We start from the raw sequence: 24,423 nt of genomic DNA, 5'->3' as shown, positions 1-24,423 counted from the left end.
TAATCCAGACGCTAATCTAACAAAAACTCAGAAATGTCGAACAAAACAACAAAGAAGAGAGAGAATGGAGCTACAAACTGAATCTGACCAAGATCCTAGGGTTTTACAGCCTGTAAATCCATCAAACTACTAACATGAAAAGAAACCCTACTAATTCTCACAAAAACAGAAAGAAAGAAAATAAACCCTAGTGGCGGACATTTCAAGCTAACAAACAGATTCAAACGACAGACTAAGCAGCGCACACGCACACACACACAGATACACACAATGTATATCAGTTTATGAATTTACAAGACCTAGGGCTTCGCATACTGTAAATCCATCAGACATATACACCAAGAGAGAGAGAGAGAGAGAGAGAGAGAGAGAGGGAAATGTTACCGGCAGGAGAGAGAGGGCCAGAGGAGGTTGTGATTGGCGAGCCAGTCGTAGAGCACAGGCACGAGAGACTTCCACTGCATGTACTTCTCGTCGACGGTGGAGGCATGGTGGGGCTGCTTCTTCTCCCTCATCTTCTCGGCCGGAGTCTCTTCCCTCTCTCTCTCCTCCTTGGGCTTGTCTTTCCTCGGTCGGCCTCTCTTCTTCGGCAGCGGCGTTGGAGTTGCTGCTGCTTCTTCTTCTTCCTCTTCCATGGGAGGCATTTTTCACTCTCTTGAGGTTAAAACCCTAGGGAATGGGACTGGTGTACTGGTTTTGGGACCTACCACCCACCTACTAATTTACAGGTGGTGAAATCGGGATGAAACCTATTTGGATAAATGGGAGAGAGAGAATCTAGCAATTTATACCGTATTTCTTAAGGGTCCGTTTGGAAGAAAAGGAAAAGAAAATAAAAGGAAAATAGGACAAAAAAATTTACTATTAACTAAACTAAACTTGAAATTTTACTTTCTTCTCTTTTTCTCTTCTAATCAAACAATAGATGATAAAAAAAATTAATTTTCCTTTCCTTTCCTTTGAGTTCCAAACAGAGCCTTAGGGTTTGTTTGGAACCCAATGGAAAAAAAAGGAAAGAAAAGAAAAATACTAGTTGTACTTTTTTCTTGTTTGGTTTTAAAGGAAATGGAAGAGAAAATAACAAACAAAAAATTAAGCACTGCAAATTTTCCACTATACTTTTTTCCCAAATTTTTTCTTTCCCTTTTTTCTTTTCTTTCTCCAAGTTCCAAACATGTCCTAAGAGAAGGAAGGAAAGGAAATGAAAGTTTCAGAGTTTTTTTTTTTTCTTGTTCGGTTTGAGAATTGAGAGGAAGGAGAAGAGAAGGTAATACTAAAATATAGTAGTTCAAAGAATAGTAAAATTTTCCTTTAATTTTTCTTGGATTTTTCATTCTTAATTATTGCGTTTGGTAACATTTTCAGTTTTTTATTTTTTATTTTTAAAAAACTAAAAATAAAAATAGATTTATATTTTCATAAAAACAAAAACAAGAAACATTGTAATATTTGTATTTCTCAAAAAAAAAAATTGGGGAAAAATCTTTTTGTAGTTTCCATAGTTTACAAAACTCTAAAAAAGTTTATTAAAAACAAAAAAGTGAAAACTTGTTTTCTTCGTTGGTTTTCTCTTTTCTACTTTGCACAAGTTCGAAACGGAAAGTAAGTTTGGGATGTATTTGGAATTTGAAATAACAACGAGAAAGAGAGGAAAAACGTAAAAACATAAGAGGACGGTGACGTCGGTGAGAAGTAAAATAAAAACTCTCCACTAATTCCATTTTTCAGTATTTCCTCTTTTACATTTTATTTGCTTATCATTTTATTTTGAGATATTTTACGTGGTAGAGGAGTGCGATCTCCTCTGTCCTAAAAACCCATATGCCACTGTGCAGAGAAACGGCCATCAAATCGTGTAATTTTTTTATTATATATTTTAAATCCTACAGCCGGAAAATTCCTCGGTACAGAGACACAAGAGTTTCCTACGGTCGGAAAATCCCTCGGCACAGAAACACAAGAGTTTTCAGCACAAAGAATCTTGCATCTGTGGTAGAGTTATCGAAAATTGTTCCGTGACCTTTGCCCCATGAAACAATCCCCTAATGTTGAAACCAGATACGATGTTTTTATCAAAAAACTACGTATAGAAGATGAGATGGTCTTATTTACGGAGGTGCTAATAGCACCGACCAATCTCAACCGTCTATTCGCGCAATCAATGACTCAGATTCATTTTCAATTACGACCAATCACAATTAACTCTTTTCTGAAAAAGTTTCATCAACATCTTGACCTTTCAAAACACTTTTAGACAGTCACGATTAAGTGTTGTAAACAAGTACAGCACCTTCGTAAAGAAGATTTTCTCATAGAAGATATGAGCTGCTTAAAAAGATCAAAGAACAGGTTACAGAAGTTAGGATTCTCCAGCAGACAGACCCTCAAAAGCAAAGGGAAATTTTAATGCAATAAGGGAGGTAATCCTCAATTCTAAATTTTTTTTTTTTTTTTTTTGATCCCGATTGATTCCTCAAGACGCTTTAAAATTAAACCCATGACCAAAAATCAAACGTGAACACACAATCAAGGAGTGAAAACAAGGATCCAAAACCCTGCACCAATGATTCAGCATCAGTAAGTCAGTAACAAGAGGATACAAAAGCATCTACATTCTATTAGGAGACTGCTTGACCATGACTCTAATTTCGCAAATACGTAAGATTTAGGAACCTTGAAAACTCATTATATTGGCAAATATATCATTAGATGATTTCGTTCGCATGGAACGAGACTAGATTGACCAGAAATGCAACACCTTTGAGTATGCATCCTCAGAGGTAAGAAAACCTAGTTAGATCACGAAAATACTTCTTTCTTTAGGCCATAATGAGAACTCCATTTCATAACTAACAAAGGAATCCAAAAAGTTGCTCATGATATAAGCCAACAAACAAAAGCAACATACGAAAAGAGCGCATAACATAGCCTAAATGATCAGCAGAAGAACAATCTAAAACCGAAAATGACATCATAACTGCCTCGAGGAACGCCAAAACTGAAACATCGCCTGCATGTTAAACTCCGAACGAGTACAACCCTGGTGGAAGAAAGATGTCACTTCTTAAAGTTACGCAACAGCCAACCTCAACAAGTGAAGACGGAAATATGTGAACCGGTAATGCAGCTCCTCCTGACATCAATGGTCCCAAAATTTCCTCCTTCATATAGGATGTTGAGAGAGAGGACCCAAGGCCCAAGAACATAAGGCCGGCCACCTCTTAATGATATCTGATTCCGATAGACGAGATAACCGATGGCAATTTGTGGCGAGACAAGTGGGACTGCATACAGATGACATCCAAGTTGGCGCCATTCCACTTGCCAGATGATGATCTAATCCTAGAAACAGTAGGAATAAAATCAAGCAAACCAATTGAGCTAAGACGCATTCGATGATCAGCGAATGGAAAAGTAAGAGAATGCCTGGAATCGCCAGCTTCTTAGTCCAGAGAAGTACGGATAGGGGCACGGAAACAGACATAACACAGACGCGTGGACATGTTTGTTATGTTCCCAAGAAGTAGGACAATACACTGAGGGGACATTTTGGATACAGAGGGTTGTATATTATAGGTATATAGTCTACGTATACAGAGACAGTGAAAACATACTTCTATCAAATTACGGAGATGTAAACCAAATAATATTATCATATCCAAGATATAAATTAGAGAGTGGCTTATCAAGGAGAAATGATTAATCACCACATAAGCGTCCAAGACTAACCATCAATGGAAATTTTAACCCTACCCCAAACTCTTTAAAAATGCATTCCGATTCCGGAAAGTGCCCTTCATATTTGTCTAGCGTGTCTGATGGAAAGTGCCCTTCATATTTGTCTAGCGTGTCTGATGAAAAGAAGACAACGGACACATACTTGAGTTTGAGTTTTTTGGGCACGTGTTGAACCATCCAACATGCCTATGCTTCCTAGTGTTAGGCACTTGAGTGGCATTTCTAGAAACCAATAGCAGAAGCATTTAGATTTCAGCTTCCGTACCTCACGTGCAAAGTCATGGGTTTGGGTTATACTCTTTAAAACGATTCTTGAAATTCCCAACCGTCTTTTCTTCTTCTTCTTTGCTGAGCTTACAATTCCTCCAATCAGCCCTGTCGGCTTTGTTCAGTAAGCCTGCCAAAACCTGTGTTGCACACAGAATCAACTTGCTTAGTTAAAAACCACAGAATAAATACTCTCTTCTTTCTTTTTTTCTCGGCAAACAAAACTTTTATAAACTCGAAGGGACACATCGAGGGAGTGAATGAAAAAGAAAATAAAACAAACATCCAACAGATAGTTGGATGTAAACACACCTAAACCTAACCAACTAATTAAATACTCTCTTAGTGAGATGATTAGATCAAAAAACCAAGATCCTAACCAACCAATTAAGTGACCAAAAAAGTAAAATCTCCATGCCTCTTCCTCCTAGTTCTTCTTCATAAGGAAGCACGCCAGACAAAGAAACTAAAAGTACTCAAATCATTCCAAGACAATATACAAATATATTGCGGCCATAGATGCCCATGTGTAGGGTGGTGCTAGTCTGCTACCACAATAGTGGCAATATGGCTTAACACCATTTTGGTTAGTGGTAAAACCAAATTCAATTTATTGGGTTGACGATTTAGCAAAATGTCAAAAACTCTCTGCTTGTGATTTTGTAGATTTGGCTGGGCACTAAGAATGCATACGTGTTTACATCCAATACAAGCACTTCAGTCCTCTTCCTTGACCAAAATTATAATGTTGATCCAACCATAACATTTAAGGAAAATGTTGACATCTCACACACATTTTGCCTATATGTAGTACAAAAACACACAGATACGAACCATGTTATCAGCAGATAGCAAAATCATAAAATACTAGCAAACAGGTTATTGCAAATGACAATGAAGCCACAACAGTGGAGATAACTTCCTAGGGAAAGGCAACATTTGATCTTAAGGTGAAAGTTGAATTATGACTACCACAATGAACTCAAATTTGAATAGTACAAACCAAACATAACATCCAAACAATGCATATAAAGATAAGTCATTGTGAACCTAATAATCCAAGTCTCACTCAGCAAAACATGAAAATAATTAGCTGAGATGGTTCTTATTCGCGCATGAATATCTACCTCGCGACCAAATTGGGTGGGGAATTTCTCATTTTCATCAACTAAATGATACAGTATTGTTCCTCCAGGTAGTTCCACATAGAATAAACTGCATTTTCTATCAAACTTCATTTGCAGCATTTTTCTCCCTTCAGAACTGTCATCATCTGCAAGTAAAAAGACATAAGATGCTGAATCCACAAGATAAATTGTTACGAGTAAATTAATTCAGCTATTCCTACGCACAGTGAGTCAACGAAGGGAAAAAAAAAAAAGGGGTAAAGCACAATGTCATATCACAAAATGAGATCAACAAACAAAACAAAAAAAGCGGCAAATTCGCATGGGGAAAAAAAAGAATCAAACTCAAAATCCATGGACCAACAGCCAATGAGTGGAAAAGCAACAAGATTCAAATAATAATATGGGAGGTGTTTTCTATGTAATTTGGAACCCCCGCGAGCAAACCCTGCTTGCACTTGGAGAGGTAAAGAGAGAATCCAAAACATGAGAATAACACAATAGAACAAAGGGAACTTGCACTACAGATAAACGGGAGCCCACAAGGTTTATTTACTAGTTTGGGAGGTGCTTTTCTTGATATGGGACAAGCTCTAATGTCTGTATGTCCGTGTGTGTGCGCGCACGCGCACGTGTGTGTGTGTGTGAGAGAGAGAGAGAGAGAGTGACAATCCTGCACAATCAAGCCAACACAGGTAGCTTGAGAACATTTGAAAGAGTGACAAGATGCCAAAAGACACTAGACACGCCATAAAAATGTAGCTACTAGAAGAGCTAACTTACTTTTAATAACCATGAACTTGAACCCCAACTTTTGAGCAGCTAAATTAAAGATATCTTGAATAGCAGATACTCTGGATGGCAGAATAGGAATAGCCTACCACAAAATGGAGATAGTTCTTATAAGAATAAAAGCAGAAGACAAAATAAGATAAGAAATAAACGCCTGAAGAAATAAACAAATGTATTAACAGTGGTACAAAAAGTAAGTTTATATCCTCCATCTTGAATACATATATGGACATAGACAATGGAATTATGAGTAGTGGCATCGTTCTCCAATCCAATGCTAATATTGAGAGGGTATAACATGCAATGATATGGACATATAGAGACATTTGATTATCTTTTAAGGGGTTCTTCAGAACTAAAAACAAACAAACGCGTGTGCACACACCCAACAGACAAAGCACAGAGAAGAGAGAGAGCACGAAGGAGATGCAAGGGAGATGAATTTTTAACCTGAAGATTAGCATGACTGCCTCGCTTGAAAACCCACTCAAAAAATACAGCTTCCTTCCCTTGGTTCTTGAAATACATTTTCAGGCTGTTCTGGAATCTAATTAACTCTGTTTCACATTCAGGGGAAGATACAAGGGTAGTAGGTATGTGTTCAATGGGTATAACCAGCACATGATCTTCCACTAGGGGTCCTTTAGCAAGTGCACAGTAGTAGTGTTCCCCTATACTTGTGATTAGATGTGACTCCAAACTGGGACTTGATAAACAAAACCAGCAATCTCTTGACCTGAAAAGCACAAGTTGGGTGGTCATTCCAACACAAACTGGATTAACTGGTTAAGAAAACATTAAGTTAAAGTCAGACATTAAAATATGTGTTATTGACACGGTAAAATAACTGACACATCTTGAACTAAAACAAACCCCATTGGTATGACTAGTCACGGTAAAATAGGAGCGATTTCTCATTGAACAAACCTTTCAGAGTTTGCATTTCCCGATCTAGGTCTCCCGCTAGGAAAGCTGTTACCTTCTTCCTCTGCACCGTGCTTAAAGGCGCAATCTGGACCCCTTTCGCACTTGCCTTTGATGAGAAAATCAAAGCACACACCACTTAAATATTGGTCTCTTGCGCCTTCATTGTGCTGAAAGTGGCATTTCTCTCCTCGATCACAAGAACCCGAAGACAGATATTTAAAGCACAGCTTATTGCCATCGCTATCGCCATGTTTCTGCCGTTTCTGGGAGGTATCATACCGCCAATATTGTGAGTCAGAGGCAGTATCACTAGATCTCTTTGGTGCTCCATCAGTAGTATGGGTAGCTTTCTCAACGGATGAAAATGGAAATAAGGTTGTATTTGTTGTCTTCATGCCAATCTCAGAAGAAGCCATGACAGATGCTGGAGTAGGAGATATTGCATGTAAGAATTTCTGAGCAGGAGCCAGAACCAAATGTTATAAAACAACTAGAAGCCCAATTCGGTCCATGTAGAAATAATAAAGAAACTTTCAAATATTTGTACACAAGAAGAAAATAAATTTGATTTAGTTCTCCCCAGTTTATAACAATGAGTTCAATTAGAAGCAAGAAAATTGAGAGTAGTAGTATTCACAGCTTGTATAATATCCAGAACGCATAAATTGTACCCTAAAACACAGAAACACACAAATGCTGCTAGCAAACAGCAGATGCATCAGGTCAAATCTGTACCAAAAGCATCTCATTGAATTTTCCAGTACAAGATAAAAATTAAGAAGGCTAATGTCCCTGATAAGTTAAAACTTTAACTATGACCAATAAGCTAAACTTTGCCATCCAGTTCCTAACTGTCGAACTTGTGGAGACTTAACGTACACAAACTGACAAATGTGAGCATATACTTCAAAAGCTAAGGTTTTACAACAAAGCAAACCGGAAACAAATCTGTCACTTTGATGCAAATTCTGGAGAAATTTCCCAAAGTAGAAATCCACTAGAAAAGAAAAGATGGAGAAACAACAGAAAATCATACTAACGAAAAGAAAAAAAAAGAAGCCAGACCTGTTTATCTTTGTTTCCAACAGGAGCAAGACCTAAGAAACGTGTTATATGTACAGCTTCAACATTGGTATAGGGTTCTCGAGCATAAAATATACCCTTAGTAGCTGCAACATGGTAGCTGCAATACAGTGCAAGATTTGTTCAAGATAACAAGTTATATTAGAACTTCAATATGGGTAGTGATCTTGCCACACCCTTTTTTGATAATGCCACACCCTGCAAATGTATTTTTTGGTGCAAAAATACACTTGCAGGGTGTGGCATTATCAAAAAATGGTGTGGCAAAATCATTTCCCCTTGAATTTGGCCATAAAGCAGACCAAAAAGCACACAATCTTCTGCTGGACAGAGTAGTGAATTCGGTAAGTTTCACAAAAATTACAAAGAATGGCAATGAGATGCTGTCTCACAATATCTAACTATCTAGTTTGTGCCGAGAATGTGCTGGGCCTGCCAACCTTCAGAATTATTACCATCCTTTCTTGTTCTACTATTGAATAGAAGCTTAACCAACCGGAAGGTAAACAAAGCTTATCAACTAATTCCAACAAATAATGGGAAAACCAAAACTTTGGAGTAGCTTTACTTGGAAGACAAATTTCAAGAAGGCCAAGCACAAGCTTCCAAAGACTAGGCTAAAGGATGAGATACTTGAAGCCACAGATACAGAAGGCGCTAAATAAGACAGGGTTGTCCAATCAAGGTAGAACTAAAACAAAAACAATCTGCACTCTTTATATGCAGTTATAGATAACAGAAACATACTAAAATGTTTTTCATTTTTTTCTGAAAAGAAACGTACAGTAATGTTCAAAAGGTACTTTTATTACTCATACTTTCTTTTGAGGATGAGATTCTAACTAGGAGCTCAAAACCTGGGTTTTTTTTAATATCAAACCTGGTTCAATCATTAAAAAAGAAAATACAGTTACTCTCATAGAAAAGTAGATGATCACTACTTACCGAGGCTTGATCTCCGCTACTAATTCTGACACAGTGGAACTGCTACCATACGAATCAAAGACTCCAAGAGGAAGATCAGAAGTAACAGCACCATTTGTGACCCCGCTTGGCCACTCATTAGTATGTCCAGTTAAGGAACTGAAGAAAGCAGAGAGCATAAAAAGAAATAGGACAACTACTAGCTACTAAAAGGTACGAACAAAAGAACAATGAATCACTCTAGACAAAGATTGTTTCTCAAACAGCAAGGATATGTAAGGAACAAGTCCACTATGCCAGGTTCCTCAGCTAATGCTCGAAGTGCATCAACATCATCTTGGCTGTATGTTCCAAATTGTTGGCTACTTGTCGAATGCCTGCCAGATAAGTATACCACAGACAGCCCTGTACACGAGTGCAGTAAATCAGCCCCCCAAGTTTAAAGAGACCTGTATGATGGGAGTCAATAGAGAATACTTGCCTAACTTCATCTTAGGTACAATACTTCATTCCAAATTTGGTGAAAACAACGGTGAGCAGAGAACTGACTACGAATTTCATATAAACTACATCTGACAAAGCATTACCAAAGAAAGACATGATTCCATAAAGACAAGAGTTGAAGTATAAATTCTGGTCCAAAACCGATTTCCAGCTAGCTTTTTTACTTTTGGGGAAATTTCGATATTCCTTCGAAAGAAAAATATATTCAAACTACTTGAGCCCTCACAATTTTCATTTCAAAGAAACTTTTAAGGAAATATCTGAATTTGAGATTTAGGAAGGAAAGTATCAGTCAGCAGACGCCGGAATCAGTAGGACTAGCAGTGAATTCAGATTATTGGCCCATCCTACTCACCAAAAGCTTCTGGAAGGCAACATCTTACCACTAAATCCCAATGGAATATATCCCGGCCCAGAATTAAGCCTTTAGTTGTTTTTTCTACTCCTCCCATCCTTTCAATATTTATTTTCCCCCTTTCCCACTTGCATGCTGCCCCTCTTGCCATCTCCTCTAATTTTTAATGCATTATCCTTAATTACCTACTTAATAACAAGTTTAGGGACCAACTGGTTAACATACATTTGGAACTTGGATAACTTGGGCAAGTAAAAGGCCAGGATTATCAACCTCAATAGACTCCTCTCATTGGAATCAATAAACCATACTGCCATCAGTGGTGCCAATCAACCCTGTTGTTAACCTACAATACAATTTGGATACAGCGATTGCCTGGCTGTATCAATACCTTTTACCAATTTACTTCGAAAATGTTCGCCAACTTTGAACGCAAAATTACATTCACCAAATGTAATCAAGTAAAAATTAAAAAATGATATAGTTCAAGGTTTATAGATAAGACATAACCTCACGCCACTCTGTGGTGCAAATCAAAATGATGTCCAAACTACAATGCAACATTAAAAATAGATTGTTGATTTAGAATTGACAGCATTTTATTCATTCAAAAAACTACCCAATCTTGAACCATACTATACTATGATATAAATTTTTTTTGATAAGTAAATAAATATATTAGGCATTTAGAGAATGCCACCCGATTACAATGTTCAATTGTAATATGATATAATTGAACTATACTATGACATACTTATAATTCAATTCAACTATACCATAATTCAATTAGGACTGTGAATGACCCGAGCCGAGCTTTGAAGTGTTCGAGCTCTGCTTGTTCAAAACTAGTCTACCTCAAGCTCGGCTCGTTTAGTTTTGAGGTGTTCAAGCTCGCTTTATTTACTAAACAGGCTGAGTCACTGCAAATAAGCCGTGTTTTTATGAATGAGCTGAGTTGTTGAGTTACGAATAACTCAAGCTCGGCTCATTTACTAAATGAGCTTAAAACTCGAGCTCGACTCATTTACTAACAAGCCAGGCCGAGCCTTGAGCTGCTTGCAAACACCTCAGTTCGTTTGGAGCCCTAAATTCAAGGTTTTTCCTCGTACCATGGAGGGTGAACTTGCCACCGCCTTTCAACCAATACAAATTCTCACGAATTCTCAAACCCTCCATCTTAAACCCTAGGTTTGCCGGATCCCTCGTGGCCGCCGACAGAACCTTCAGAGCACCGGCGCCGTAGTCGCCAATGAAGTAAGTCGGGAGAGGGATGTCGGACCGTCCTTCGATGTAGTCCGTGAACTCCTCCAGCAGGTCAGACGAGTCCGGGAAGAACTGGCCCACGCAGAGAAGCGCGTCGAATGGACCAGCTGATTTATTGACCTGCAAAACGAAGGGAATGAAGATACTCAAGTGTAGAAAAGCCTTAGTTGATACTTAGGTCACATAATGCACGTGCGTGAGTGCAATTTCACGAAATCTCAAACTACTAACAATTCGCGATAGCAAAGGTTGAGAGAGTGTGTTGATACATACATGCATGCGCAAAAGCAATATCTATACAAACGTATACGAATTGAGAGAGAGAGAGAGAGAGATACCGATGAGACTCGTTTGAAGAGCTGATTGAGGCGGCCGAGAACGTCGCCGCAGAGAAGAATTCTGGGAGGAGCCATCTGTGTGTGTAAGAGAGAGAGAGAGAGAGAGAGAGAGAGAGAGAGAGAGTGTGTTCAGCTGTAAACCGTGACTGAGAATCGAACAGAGTGAAGAAGGCAAATACACAACGTGGGGGCAGTGAGATTGGAGCCCAGCTTTTACGTGGGCCGGGTTCTGGTAAGGCCCGTAAGGGGAAGTGTTGTGTGAATATAGGTTGGGCTTGGGCTGGGTTTTGGTTGGGCTTTTCAGAGGGCTTATGTTCTTTAATGCTAGTCAATGTTGGAACTTTAAATTAGAGGCTTTTTATTTTCCGAGTTAGAGTAAACAATTACCTTCTTGCCCTTCCTCAAAAAAACTAAGTCGTGCCCACCCGTTGTGGAGGGATCCGACCTCTGGTGTAGGCCCCTTGGGCCCGCTGTCATTGTGCTGCGTTTCACGGCGAGGCTCTTGGGCCTGCGTCCGATGGGCTGGCTCCCACATTGGGAGTTTGGGTTTGTGTGTGTGTGTTTAAAAGGTTCACTCTACCTCTCCCTAGTCAGCAATTGCCTAGGTGAGTTTGGTAGGTGAAATTATCCTCTTGCCCTTCCTCAAAAAAAAGTTAGAGTAAACAATTTGTATTATTTCACTGTGAATTGGTTTTTGGTAAACTTTATTTTTTTTTTGGCTAACTCAGGTTGGGAGGCGGAGATTAGAGTTGCAACCCACCTCGGGGGAAAGGGGCTCCCAACCGCCGTAGCATGTTCAGTCAGTGAGCCATGGGCGTCCTTTCATTGTAATCCCAATTCATGGGACGGTAGTCCATTACTACAACCCCACCAATGTGCAAACTAGGCTGATGGTGCTCAATGCACAGCATTTGGTTCATGAGAATTACTACCTGCAAAACGGGATTCAAACTCACAACTGTGTTCTTCTTCTTCTTCTCTGTGATCTTCTTCTTCTTTTCCACAGCAGTCACTCTTTACCCCAAATCAAATTTGTTCACCTCTCTTATTTACATTATTGCCATTGAATACTAAAAAAATAATATATTTGGGTAAAAGATCATTTTGCCATTGGAATGAGGTTGACCAAAATGAGTTTTCATCCAAATTTTGACCCAAATTGGGTCAAGACCGGAGATCGATGCTCTTAGTTGTTCTTTCTCTCGTCCTTTTAGTTTTTATTTATCCACCTTTCCCGCTTGCCACCTCTTTTAATGCATTTTCCTTTATTACATATTACATACTGCCATACTGGGTAGCATACATTTGGAACCTGGATAACTTCGGCAAGTAAAAGGCCAGGATTATCAACCTCTATAGACTCCTCTCATTGAAATCGATTCTTTCGGTTCATGGACGCGGACAAAATCATACAGCAGTGCATCTGTGGTGCCAAGCCTACAATGCAATTGGATATATACAGCGATACCCTAACCACTGTGTCCATGCCTTTTACCAATTTATTTCGAAAAATGTTAACAACTCAGAATGCAAAATTACAATCACCAAATGTATCCAAGTTAAAAATGATACTCATTCAAGGTTAATAGATAATTATGAAAATGGCAGCACCCAATAAATTTTGCAAGGGCCAAGGGAAAGAGGTAGAATTAAATTAGATTTTGGGTGACTCAAAAATTACTAGTAGTAATTATTTAGATATTGAAAAGACAGAAGCAAAATTGACTTGATGTTGGAGGAGTCGAATTACTAATTAATTTCGCAAGTACCAAAATCTATGCGAAGCTAACGAGAAACTTTTTAAATTTTTGGGCCAGTGACCAATCGCCACTCTTTGTATTTGGGAACCAGGGAGCCTATAGTGCACAACTGCACTACAGGAGACAGGAGTCTATGCACAATTCGAGCCGTTCATGTCTACAATTAATGATTCAGATTTGCTGAAAGTATCATAAATCTTTTATATCAGATACTTTTTGAACTTCTGACCATGTAACACTTTTTGATGGTTTGGATTGTGCATCATTATATTCCTGTAGTGCACCTGTGCGCTCTTGGGTCCCGGTTATAGAACTTTACGTTTACATTGAACTAGAGGAAGAGAAGACGTTTCTGAACGATAAGAATTGGTGTATATCAGGAAGTGTCTCATCCACATGATCCAAGCCATAGGAGACTTAATGATGATTTGTGAAGTTCCAATGGTCATACAATCACTAAAGTAATTTTTCTTTTTCTTTTTTTCTTCTTCTCGAGAGCAATCTTTCTCTTCTTCTTGTATATCCTCCACTATGTAAAATCCATGTAGACTTTAATTGTGTTGACCTTACATCCACCTCTATTCCCATCATGAAAAAAACCAAAGCATGCTCCGTACGGAAACGGGAATCCTCTAATGTATACACTGCAGGGTTTGGTGCGCGATTCGACGAGTCGTCCATCTCTGTAATCAATAGTTCATATTTTAAAAAGTATCCAACTTGTAAAATAAGAGTATACTTTTAGCAAATATGGACTATTAAAAACACTTTTAGACAGTTCGCACGAGGATCCTGTAGTGCATACATTACAGGGGTGCAGCGCGCGATCCATCGAGTTGTCCATCTCTGTAATCAATGGTCCAAATTTCAAAAAGTATCCAACGTGTAAAATAAGGGTATACTTTTAACAAATATGAACCATTAAAAACACTTTTGGACAATTCGGACCGTGCACTAAACCCCTACATGCACTATGGGTCCCTGATTCCTGGTGCATTAATTAAGACATTTACTCTTCGGTAAATGATTATGATTTTGTACTCCTTTGCCAGCATAAGTTGAATGGAATCCCATGTGACTCTGACTACCACATGTTGATTAATTAATAGATCCTCAGGTATGAACATGTTGACTTGTTCACACTACTATTTCACAATCGGAAGTCAATTGCTTTCTTATATTAGTTGAAGAATTGCTTCACGTGTGAAGAAGACCGACCCTCAAGTTCACCAAACAGCTCGTTGTCTTTTCCTGTTACTAGGAGAAAAACTTTTTTCTTTTTAAAACCGGATGTGTGGGTCAGGTCGTTCGCTCTGCACCTTAATTAATTCTGTACTTCCGAAGATAACGAATAATGGCTTTCTTATTAGTTAATTGAAGAATTACTTCACGTGTGAAGAAGACCCTCAAGTTCACCAAACAACTCAGTGTCTTTTTCAGTCACTAGGAGCAACATAGCATTTTTTTTTAAAACCGGATGTGTGGGTCAAGTTATCCACACCTTGACTAATTCTGTAGTCCTGAAGATAACGAACAATTACTTTGCATTCGGAAGTCAACCGCTTTCTTATTAGTACTGATATCTAAACATGATTAATTACGTTGGATGAAAAGGTTCCTTGGGAAATACTAGCTGGAATACGAAGGGTTAGAGCATCTCCAAGAGCCTCAAGCTCTTTCTCGGCTAATTGACTAGGAAATCCTCCAAAAAGTAGTTTAAGCTAGCCACCAAATGTTGAGGTTCCCAACAGGCTCAAGTTGTTTCTCGGCTTTTGTATCTTCTCCAGCCCTTGTTTTTGTGACCGATGGCAACCAACGACGCACAACAATGACCCATCGAAGCCAAATGACGGCAACTGTTCTTACCTTCGCCAACGACCAACAACGGCAACTGTTCCTATACCTTCGCCGACGACCCCAACGATGCCTAAAGATGGCCCAACGGCGGCGGATATGGCCAGATCCACCGTGCAAGAGTCCAATCTAGGTTTCCAGCCAAAACCCACAGTTCAATCTAGGGTCGTTTCTGGCCAAAACCTGACCACCACCATAGCCTTTGCTGTTGATTTGGAGTGATAGAGGGACGGGGAGAGAGACCCAGCGTGAGAAAGAGCGAGAGTGACAGAGGGAGGGAGAGAGCGAGAGAAGCCTAAGTGAGGGTTCCGTACTCGCTGGTCCTGACGAGGTTTTCGCAACTCGCTTGCCATGGCGAGGTGTGACGCGAGTCCATTGGGAGGCGGATTGGAGGGTTTTGCTCAGGTAACAGACGAGGTTGAGGGATAAGAGACTCTGCTAGAGATGCTCTTACAGTACTAATCACACGAGTTTAATGTTAATTATATCCTATGATCCTAGAGTTCACACGATGTGTTACCTTATTAATCACACGAGTTGATGTTAATTATACACTATGATATATTCCCATTTCTTAGTCCATATTTTTATTTTGGGATGTTTAAAATTACACGTCCACTTTAGAATTCATAAACAAAGCTTTGTAGTTTTTCAAAATACTATCTTTCACGAAAGCGTATCAACGCTTTGAAAATTTGAAACATAGAGACAATTATAGCGAAAAAAGAAACCTTTTGATCTGACTTGAGGTGCGTTAAATGTGTGTTCACTTAAAATATTGAAACTCCCAAAATAATTACTAAAAAAGCACAGCTAGTACACAAATCTATCCACATTTCTCTCATATATACGTCGGCTCTCGGCCAGTGGCAGATCCATAAATTATATATACTGGGCACACCTATTATTCACAATCTTAAAAAATATTTCTCTGTATGTATACCATTAAATTATCGCTCAATCATTAAACATTTTATCCTTCATTCTATTTCGCAACCGATTTTTGACAATCTTCTTGGTTGAAAATAAACTAGTAAAGATTAATGCCAAAGTCAAGAAAAAGTAAACTAAAGAATAGTAATTTAATTTTTGTAATATTTTGGATTGGAAGGAAAATATAAAGAGATAGGACAAAAATGAAGAAATAAAGGAAACAGGTAGAATAAAAATGAAAAAATAAAGGAAAAAAATAGAACAAAAATGGAGAAATAAAGGAAAAAGGTAGAACAAAATAGAAAAAAAAAAAAAAAACAAGGAATGGAGTGCCTAAGATTTGAACCCAAGGGCTTGGAAGCTTTCACCGCATCTTTAACCACCACACAATGCCAATGTTTAGTACTAAAGTAGGAGACTTTTGTGTATCTATATCAAACTTTTATTTTTTATTTAAAAAAAAAAGCGCAAGGACATGTGACCCTACGTGCCCCAACGTGGATCCGCACCTACCCTCCGCATAGATTTACAAGGAGTTCCATAATTTCGGACTAAAATTACGGGACGGAGTAGGTAGCAAATGGCATAAAAGTAACATTTACAAGATCCTTTGTTTCCAAGTACCAATGTTTATCTATATTTCATAGCAACATTAACTGTCCACGATCAATTTATTTTATTTTATTTGTGTGTTTAACAATTTAAAGGAGGTGTGCTGCTTTGAATGCGTTGATTAGGTCAACATAAATATCTAGAGAGTATCATGGCTAATTCGCTATCACCACATTCTGTAGTCTTATTTAGGACTTGTTTGAGAGCTTAATTATTTTTTCATTTTACAATTCGATTTGTGAGTAATTTTTTAACTGATTTTAGATTGTGGCCAGAATAGATTATGAATCTAGTAGAGTATTTTGGAGATATGTGCAAAATATATTTTGCTTAATGTAGTGTTTGGGAGGATAATGGCATAATGCTCAAAATAGATTTTGAATAAATATTTTGAGGATAACACTCAAAATAGATTATGAATTTGGAAAGATAATCCAAAATGAGAATGAAAAAGCTCCTCCAGTGATAATTCTCAAATTGTGCTTCTAAAGTGTAGTTTTCAAAATACATTGTGAGAGAATCATTCTCACAATTGATCTCCCAAACGAAAAAAACTTGAAAAATACATAATCAGAATGCAGAATCCAGCTCCCAAACAGCCTCTTATTTTACGAAAATAATAATGAGTTGGAAATAATGTTTCTTAGGCCTTTGTTGGTTATCCTCGTCGCCGGCGCTCTCTATCCCATTGTGATATCACAGTTGCCATTTTCTTGCTGTTAATGAAGTGTCTTACGCTTCCAAAAATAAATGAGTTGTAGATAAAATCAAGGTTTTGTGCAAGTAGGTAACCTTTCAAACAAAACATTTGACAATTCGGTCATGGAAAAATCTTTATTCGTTTTAACCAATAGCATCATGTGACCTGTCCCCCGTGTGCCCCCAATTTCCTCAAAGACCAAGACCGAACTTCACCCTCAGCAATATTTATGTGGCCTAGCTTTTTCATTAACAAAAATGTGTGGCCTAGAGGGCCGTGTACGATTGAGGAGACTAGGAAGACTTCCACAACAAAGAAATGAAGCCACGAGCAATAGTTCTATAATACACATATCTTATTTTAGTGTGTGTTATATATACCTTTATTGTTATAATTTTCAAAATGTTATGAATTTATTGCTAAAAAGTTACCAATCATATTGATGAAAAGTTGCGAATTTTTAGTATAATAGTTATGATACAAAACAAAATGTTATGAATGACCGGTTCTACAAATAATTTTTTATGAGGTGACACAATATGAACCACACAATAGGTGCATATGGTACACATCTTAAAGGGATATGTGTTGAAGACTTTCCCATGCTATTATGTTGTTTGTATGCTAGTGAGCTTGACTGCTTGAGATGGATTTTTTTTTTTTTTTGTTTCCTCGAAACCAAGCTCGACAAGCTTATTTGTATACTAGTATAAACTTAGCTCTTTTATTATTCTTGTTTTTCAAATGGTGACAAACTTTTTTATTTTTTATTTTTTGTATTTGTCATCATAAGAATTATAAAACCTGATTTCAAAACCATTAAACCAAACTTCACAGATATTACACCAAACTTAAGGAGTTGACCTGTGGTCAAGGCCTAGAACTTGACTAACAAGGAGTTTGTTCCCTCATAAGATTTCAAATTCAAAATCTACCAGGTGCTATCAACTTCATTGGAGACAATTCACACTAAGCTTAATTAGCTCCGGCTTTAAATGTGGCCTCCTATTAGTAGATGGTGGGATTGATGTTCCATGATTAGTCGAGGTGAAAAAAAAAAAACCAAACAATGAGCACAAAATAATAAACAACTAAAATTCTTTGGTAATTATATATGTTCAACCAAAAGGGGTTTGGTCAAGCGGATATGAAAGAGTAACTAAAGGGTTTGCCTCCCATGAGGTTGCAAGTTCGAATTCCACAAAGGAAGGCCGAATTCCCATCGCGTTCAGTTCGAGCTACATAAATAACCAATAGTCGGCCTACAGTTAGGTTAAAAGCTATAAGGTATCTCATTTAGAAAAAAAATACGATATAAAAACTTCTCGAACCGCTTTTTAACGAGGGTGAAAATGCAGCTAAAGATATATGCAATTGCCAAAAGGATCAAATTTAAAGCATCCAGATAAGTTTTTGTTTAGTACCACAATTTTCCTAAACAAAATGATTACTTATGGACTAACTTTTGCTTTGCGTCGCTTAAACCCAAACCACCGGTATTTTATCACATCATTATGCCATTGAACTAACTTCATGAGCACTACTTTAAATTAGATTATGCCTTTCTATTTAATTAAACAAACAAATCCTAAACTTTATCATACCGACGTAGACTTCTTCTTGATTATTAAAAATTTAGTTTCCCATTTCTCCACACGTTCCTCTCCTACTTTTGTGTCACCCACTAATTAACCTCCTAACCCAAAGTCACATGATTAGCGTAAAATGAGTACCCAGCACATGCCTAAAAGCGTGTTTAAAGAAAGTACTCCATAATGTTTTCACATTACGAATATGCGAGAATTGAAAGCGAGTACGTAAAACATAATTTGAGCCCGATAGCAAATGATTACTCCTTCCGTTCCAAATTGCTGGTCTCTCTTTCTATTTTAGAATGTCCCAAAATAAATGTCCGTTTTCCACAAATGACTAATAGATTTTAAGAAGATTCCTGTTTTGCCCTTTCTCTTTCTCAATCTACCATTTCTTAAAACCAATTGTACTGTAAAGTAAGGACAATATAGAAAGTCAAGTTTAAGGCAATTGTACTGTTGTACTGCACTTAATAAGTTGAATTTCCCAAAAGGGACAAGTAATTTGGGACAGAGGGAGTATTTTATTTTATTTTTAAAAAAAGACAATTCCTTAATTAAAATTAAGCGTTTACAATTCTAGGATATGCAACCCCAATCAAATCCACATACAATAAAGTAACAATACAACTGGGAAAATAAGTGTAGATATATAAATCTCCCACCGATAGCAAATGATTATACTTAAAGATTACATCACCAAGCTCCAAACCATAACCTTAACAACCAAAAAGTCTAAAAATACGACTTTAAACATTACTCCGAATATAATTTTATCCAGAGCCAAGAAACATACGTGCATGAAGTATCGAGCAGCTATTGTCACAATTGTATCCAGAGCCAACTAATACGTGTGCACCCTCGTATCGAACTCTTGCCACAATTATGTTAGGAGCCGTTTAATTAATACAGGTGCACCTGTGTATCGAACAACTTTTGTCACAATTGTGGCGAGGGCCATTTAGGTCTCATTCCGCTAAGGTTCTTATTTTTGAAGTACTTATTTCATATTTTACGAGACATGTCATTTTCTTACAATACATCACATTTAATTCAAAAAATAATTCCTTAGTGGAACGGGGCCTTAATCTATGCGCACCTACGTATCGAACAACTCTGAACACAATTGTGTCGATTGTGTCCAGAGTCCTATTTATAAGACTCTTTTCCTAGCTTTATTTTCTTAATTAGGCCAAAAAAAGTGAATGCCATTGTGTCACTGTCAATCGTGTCTAGAGTCGTATATATTTATAACTCTACTCCCAGCTTTTTTCTCAGGCCATAAATACGTTCACCCACGTATCGAACAACTCTAAACACAATGGTATGACCACGTATCGAACAACTCTAAATAACTCTAAACACAATGGTATGACCACGTATCGAACAACTCTAAACACAATGGTATAGTGCCCATAGTCGTATTTATAAGACTATATGCTCCTTGCTTTATTTTCTGAGATCACAAATGTCCACAAATATCACTCCACCCCATCTCAAAAAACACACACATTCTCTCTCCACCCATGAGAGGAGCAATCTTTCACGTATGGGCCTCAATTTCTTTACTGTTTTTTTTCTTTGAACAAGTTTCATTTACGAGGAACGTCTCATTAATGTAATTGTATTAATGGGTAGTATTTATAAATCACAACTCGCCTTTATTCTTTAAACTGAAGATATTATAATGTAATTACCGGAAGGACAAAGCAGCATCCAGATACGTTGAGATATGCGTCTTTTACTTATTTGGATAGATAGATGTCCGGGCCTCGACTAATTTTAGAGCATTTTATGACCCAACAAACCCTTCAGCAATTCCAAATTTTAAAATGTTTTAATCTTTATGAGATTTGACCATGCAATCTTAAAATTTACTTTTCCGTGTCCATTGGGCCAAATGTTTCGTATAATTAAGTCTCTTTCGTAGTACCACAATTCCCCTTAATCGAATGATTATGACTTAATTTTTGCGCTGCGTCGCTTGAACCCAAACCACATGTTTTTTATGCAATCTTTATGTCATTGAACTTCGCGAGCACTACTTTAAATTATGCCTTTGTATTTTAAATAAACCAACAAATCCTAAACTATTATCATGTTGACGTAGACTTATGATTATTAAAAATTAGTTCACCATTTCTCCACATGTTCCTCTCCTACTTTTGTGTCACCCCTAAGGTCCTCTAAACTCAAGTCACATGATTAGCGTACATGTAAAAAAAAAAAGAGAGAGATCGAGAAAAACTATACATATTGAATTGAACTGTTTTTTCCTAGACCATTCAAATTTTCTTTTAAAATTATTGAACAGCTCAAATCATTGGAGCATAGGGGAGGATTCCATCCAGTCCATCCAGACCAATTTGGTCCAATTTTTGCATCCTGACAATCTAAAATACTTTTGGACAGTCCAAATTTATTCGGATACATCTACATCATGAGAGAATAAATTCTTTACACCGCTGGTATAAACATTTGTTTTCTTCAAATCAATTGCATTGCGACAAGTATCAAAACAGTGGTCCTAATTAATAAAACTTGGCGACGTGACGCAATATAATTGATTTGGAAGAAACAAATGTTTACACCAACAATATAACAAATTTATTCTCCATAAAATATCCAAAAAACTCCCGAAAAAATTTAGACTATTCAAAATATCCTTAGACGACTCAAATACAAAAAATTAGACCATACGGATTGGACGGAATCCAATGACCCAGAGTGGGCTCCGCATACAGTCGTAAGTATATTTATAGTAAGACTGCTCCTAGCTTTATTTTTTGAGGCCATAAATATCTCTTCACCCACATCTCCCCTCCCACTCTCTCTCTCTCTCTCTCCCTCCCTCCCTCCAGGCTACAGCCATGAGTGCAGCAATCTTCACCGCATGGGCGTCAATTTCGAGCTGGTTCACCCCTACAGTTCTCTTCTGCCTCCTCAACCTCACAATCGGCACCATCTTCCTCTCCTCCAACTTCAAATCCCACCACAAAAACCCACCATACCAAAACCAAAACCACTCCGACCACAACCCGACCCAACTCGCCCGAGCCCCCTCCATCCTGGACCGAGTCAGGTCCATCAATTTCTCCCTCTACCGATCTGACTCACTCGACGCATTACAACCCGACCCATTACAAACCCAGCTCGCCCGAGCCCCGTCTATCCTGGACCGAGTCAGGTCCATCAATTACTTCTCTTCGGACCAATCCGACTCACTCGACCCAGCACAACCCGAACCCCAACATCCCGAACCCCAACAACCCGACCCGGTACAACCCCAACTCACCCGAGCCCCGTCTATTCTAGAGCGAGTCAAGTCATTCAATTTCTCTCTCTACGGGTACGACCATCCTGACCCGAAGCACCATTCCAAACTGGATCACGTGACGAGGAGCAAGTCTGATACAACCAGTGAGGGCGAGGGACACGCGGCTGCGGCGGCGGCGGCAAGGATGAGGAAGTCGGTGAGCGAGAAGTGGAGGGAGGCGGAGGAGACGGCGGCGGAGGAGGAGGAGGAAGAGCTGCGGCGGCCGGCGACGGTGAGGGAGGGGAAGGGGACGACGGCGGCCGGGTTCTTCGGGGAGGAGGAGGAAGAGGTGGATGCCAAGGCGGATGATTTCATCAACAGGTTCAAGCAGCAGTTGAAGTTGCAGAGGCTGGACTCCCTGTTGAGGTACAGGGAGATGCTGACCAGAGGGTCTTCGAGGTGATTTCCACGGCGAACACAATTTTAAAACATAATTCTGAACGTACTTGTGTCTGAAGTCATTTGATGTGGGTGGACCCTCACGCATCGGTCAGCTCTAAACAGACACAAGTATGTTCGGAATTATATTCTGAACGTATTTGTGTCTGAACAGCTAGTATGTTCAGAATTATATTCTGAATGTATTTGTCACTGAACGGTTCGATGGTTGGATGCATATGAGCCCATATGCATTGAATAGCTTCGGGATATGATTGTGTTCGGGTTGTGTTTTAAAATTATGTATGTATAGCGTTGGAAGTAGCGAGGTTTTTTCACGGGAGATGATGATGTCTTGCACGTTGACAATTATGCCACTCATGTAGTTATGTGTTACCCTCTTTTCCGTTGAAGGTGCTTAGGCTATGTTTGGGGAGTTTATTTTCTCCCCCCGGAATTCTTGTGTAACGTGTACTGGTGCATTTCTGGCCGTTTGTGACAACTTTTTCTTTTTTATTTCTTAAAAATTTGATAAAATACAATGATGTGTGGGTGTGTAAGAATTTGGGAAATTTAAGATTCTAGGAATGTATAAAAATACCAGTTCTGTGTTTTCTTGTTTTTTGTTACTATTTTTTAAGGACTTAGATTTTGGCTGCTCTTGAGACTAGGGCTGCAAACGAGTCGATCGAGCCGAATTTTACAGTGTTCAAACTTGTAGTGAAAACTTAACGAGTTAAGCTCAAGCCGAACAGGCCTTGGCTTGACTCGAGCTCGAATTTGTTCACGAGCCTTAACGAACTAACGAAAAATGTATATATATCCTCACATAGGCCTAATATAACCAAAATTATTTTGATTATGAAGGTATATATCTTTCATTTTCCTATGGAGCGGGAGTGTACTGGTATGCGTGTGCTCTCGCTTCCCTTGGTTGACTAGAAAGTAAAAACGGGAAAAAAAAAATGAAATAACAATAAAAATTCTAAATTTAAGATATATACCCCGGCTCGCGAGCCGACTCGAGCCGAGCTTATCCTAGCTCAAGCTCAGCTTGTTTACAAAACGAGCTGAAAAAATCGGCTGGAGCTCGTTCGTTTAACTTCCGAGCCGAGTTTGAACGAGCCACTAACGAGCCGAGCTGCGAACCGCTCGGTTCGTTTGCAGCCTTACTTGAGACAAATTGAAAGAATAATATCTTTTGCAAAAAATTGGAAAAAAAAAAACCCTTACAGTAAAAAGATTCTTTGGACATTCCAAACACGGCCTTAGGGTATTTACGTTATCTGAGTTTCTGAGGGTGTTTTTATGGTGATGTCGGTAACACGTCACCATCACATGGTGGAGTGGGCAGAATGTACTGGAAGTTCCAGGGAATGGTGATGCCATGCCTATGGAAGAGGTGAGCGAGAGAATATTGAATATACCAAAACTGTCCTCTTGTTTTGCTAGAATTTTCTAATGGCTTTATGGCTATTTATGTATTTTCTCATACCATTTCTCTAGTTGAACTGGTTTCCAAGAGCTACTATCACAATAACATATATATGCATCACACAGGTTGGTTTAGTGGGTAAGTATTCGAGTTTCTAGTTTACAATTCTCGAGTTGTTCAAGTTTCCATAGTTGCTTGGTAGGACTAAATTAACCATACTATATGTGCGTCTTTTGCATGCCGTGAGACTTTAGTTTTGGTCCCCCACATAGGTTCAATACGTTGAATTTCTTACAAATGGCTATGTCAGTAAGTACGTGATGCTAAGAAAAATAAGAAAAATACTCCGTGCACATTTTAAGGAGAAAATAAAAAAACCAAGAACCTTTTGATCTAGTAAAAACGAGAGTATCTCAGGAACCTGTTGTTGAATATCCAAAACCGTTTTCTCCTTAGATTTTTGTCAAAAATGAGTCAAAAAGCACTCTTGTCAATCGATGAGAAAGTGAATTGAAGGGATCGATT

General features: G+C 38.4%; 3 protein-coding genes across 7 annotated transcripts in view; 1 reads left to right on the top strand and 2 right to left on the bottom strand.

Moving 5' to 3' along the window:
* Positions 1–24,423, bottom strand: part of LOC131325429 (WD-40 repeat-containing protein MSI4-like) — a 64,141-nt gene that overhangs the window by 10,065 nt on the left and 29,653 nt on the right. Inside the window, exon 2 of one of the 2 annotated variants that reach the window (XM_058357691.1) lies at positions 385–615. In XM_058357691.1, coding sequence (XP_058213674.1) covers positions 385–515 — 131 coding nt within the window. In that variant the 5' untranslated portion in view covers positions 516–615. Of the gene's footprint in view, positions 1–384; positions 763–24,423 lie in introns of those variants that run through there. The other variant, XM_058357690.1, reaches the window with a different exon arrangement.
* Positions 2,271–11,459, bottom strand: LOC131325430 (zinc finger CCCH domain-containing protein 64). 4 transcript variants are annotated; one of them, XM_058357696.1, is made up of 11 exons: positions 11,319–11,459; positions 10,827–11,100; positions 9,134–9,263; positions 8,880–8,999; positions 7,917–8,034; positions 6,852–7,306; positions 6,375–6,660; positions 5,916–6,009; positions 5,133–5,278; positions 4,004–4,145; positions 2,795–3,342 (listed from the first exon to the last, which is right to left on the bottom strand). In XM_058357696.1, exons 1-10 carry the CDS (start codon positions 11,391–11,393, stop codon positions 4,017–4,019), a joined length of 1,827 nt encoding a protein of 608 aa, XP_058213679.1. In that variant the 5' UTR covers positions 11,394–11,459; the 3' UTR covers positions 2,795–3,342; positions 4,004–4,016. The 4 variants fall into 4 exon arrangements, with proteins under 4 accessions (XP_058213678.1, XP_058213679.1, XP_058213675.1 ...); XM_058357695.1 differs by lacking the exons at positions 2,795–3,342; positions 11,319–11,459 and adding an exon at positions 2,271–2,555 and having other exon boundaries at positions 8,880–10,063; positions 10,827–10,944; XM_058357692.1 differs by lacking the exon at positions 11,319–11,459 and having other exon boundaries at positions 8,880–10,063; positions 10,827–10,943.
* On the top strand, positions 21,554–23,077 carry LOC131325431 (pathogen-associated molecular patterns-induced protein A70). The gene has a single exon (XM_058357697.1). The coding sequence runs from the start codon at positions 21,640–21,642 to the stop codon at positions 22,486–22,488; it is 849 nt and encodes a 282-aa protein (XP_058213680.1). The 5' UTR covers positions 21,554–21,639; the 3' UTR covers positions 22,489–23,077.

Source organism: Rhododendron vialii, chromosome 5a, assembly GCF_030253575.1.
Source record: "Rhododendron vialii isolate Sample 1 chromosome 5a, ASM3025357v1".
NCBI lineage: Eukaryota > Viridiplantae > Streptophyta > Magnoliopsida > Ericales > Ericaceae > Rhododendron > Rhododendron vialii.
The sequence above is the reverse complement of the archived record's forward strand: the minus strand, read 5'-3'. Positions and strand labels throughout refer to the sequence as shown.

What these genes read in the sequence shown, in the direction of transcription:
- LOC131325430 (XM_058357696.1), bottom strand. Translation starts at nt 11,393, where the DNA reads ATGGCTCCTCCCAGAATTCTTCTCTGCGGCGACGTTCTCGGCCGCCTC. An exon ending in TGGCAAGTTCACCCTCCATG is followed by an intron (nt 9,264 to 10,826) that starts GTACGAGGAAAA and finishes ACTCGTGTACAG; the next exon opens with GGCTGTCTGTGGTATACTTA. An exon ending in GTAGCGGAGATCAAGCCTCG is followed by an intron (nt 8,035 to 8,879) that starts GTAAGTAGTGAT and finishes ACTGTATTGCAG; the next exon opens with CTACCATGTTGCAGCTACTA.
- LOC131325431 (XM_058357697.1), top strand. Translation starts at nt 21,640, where the DNA reads ATGAGTGCAGCAATCTTCACCGCATGGGCGTCAATTTCGAGCTGGTTC.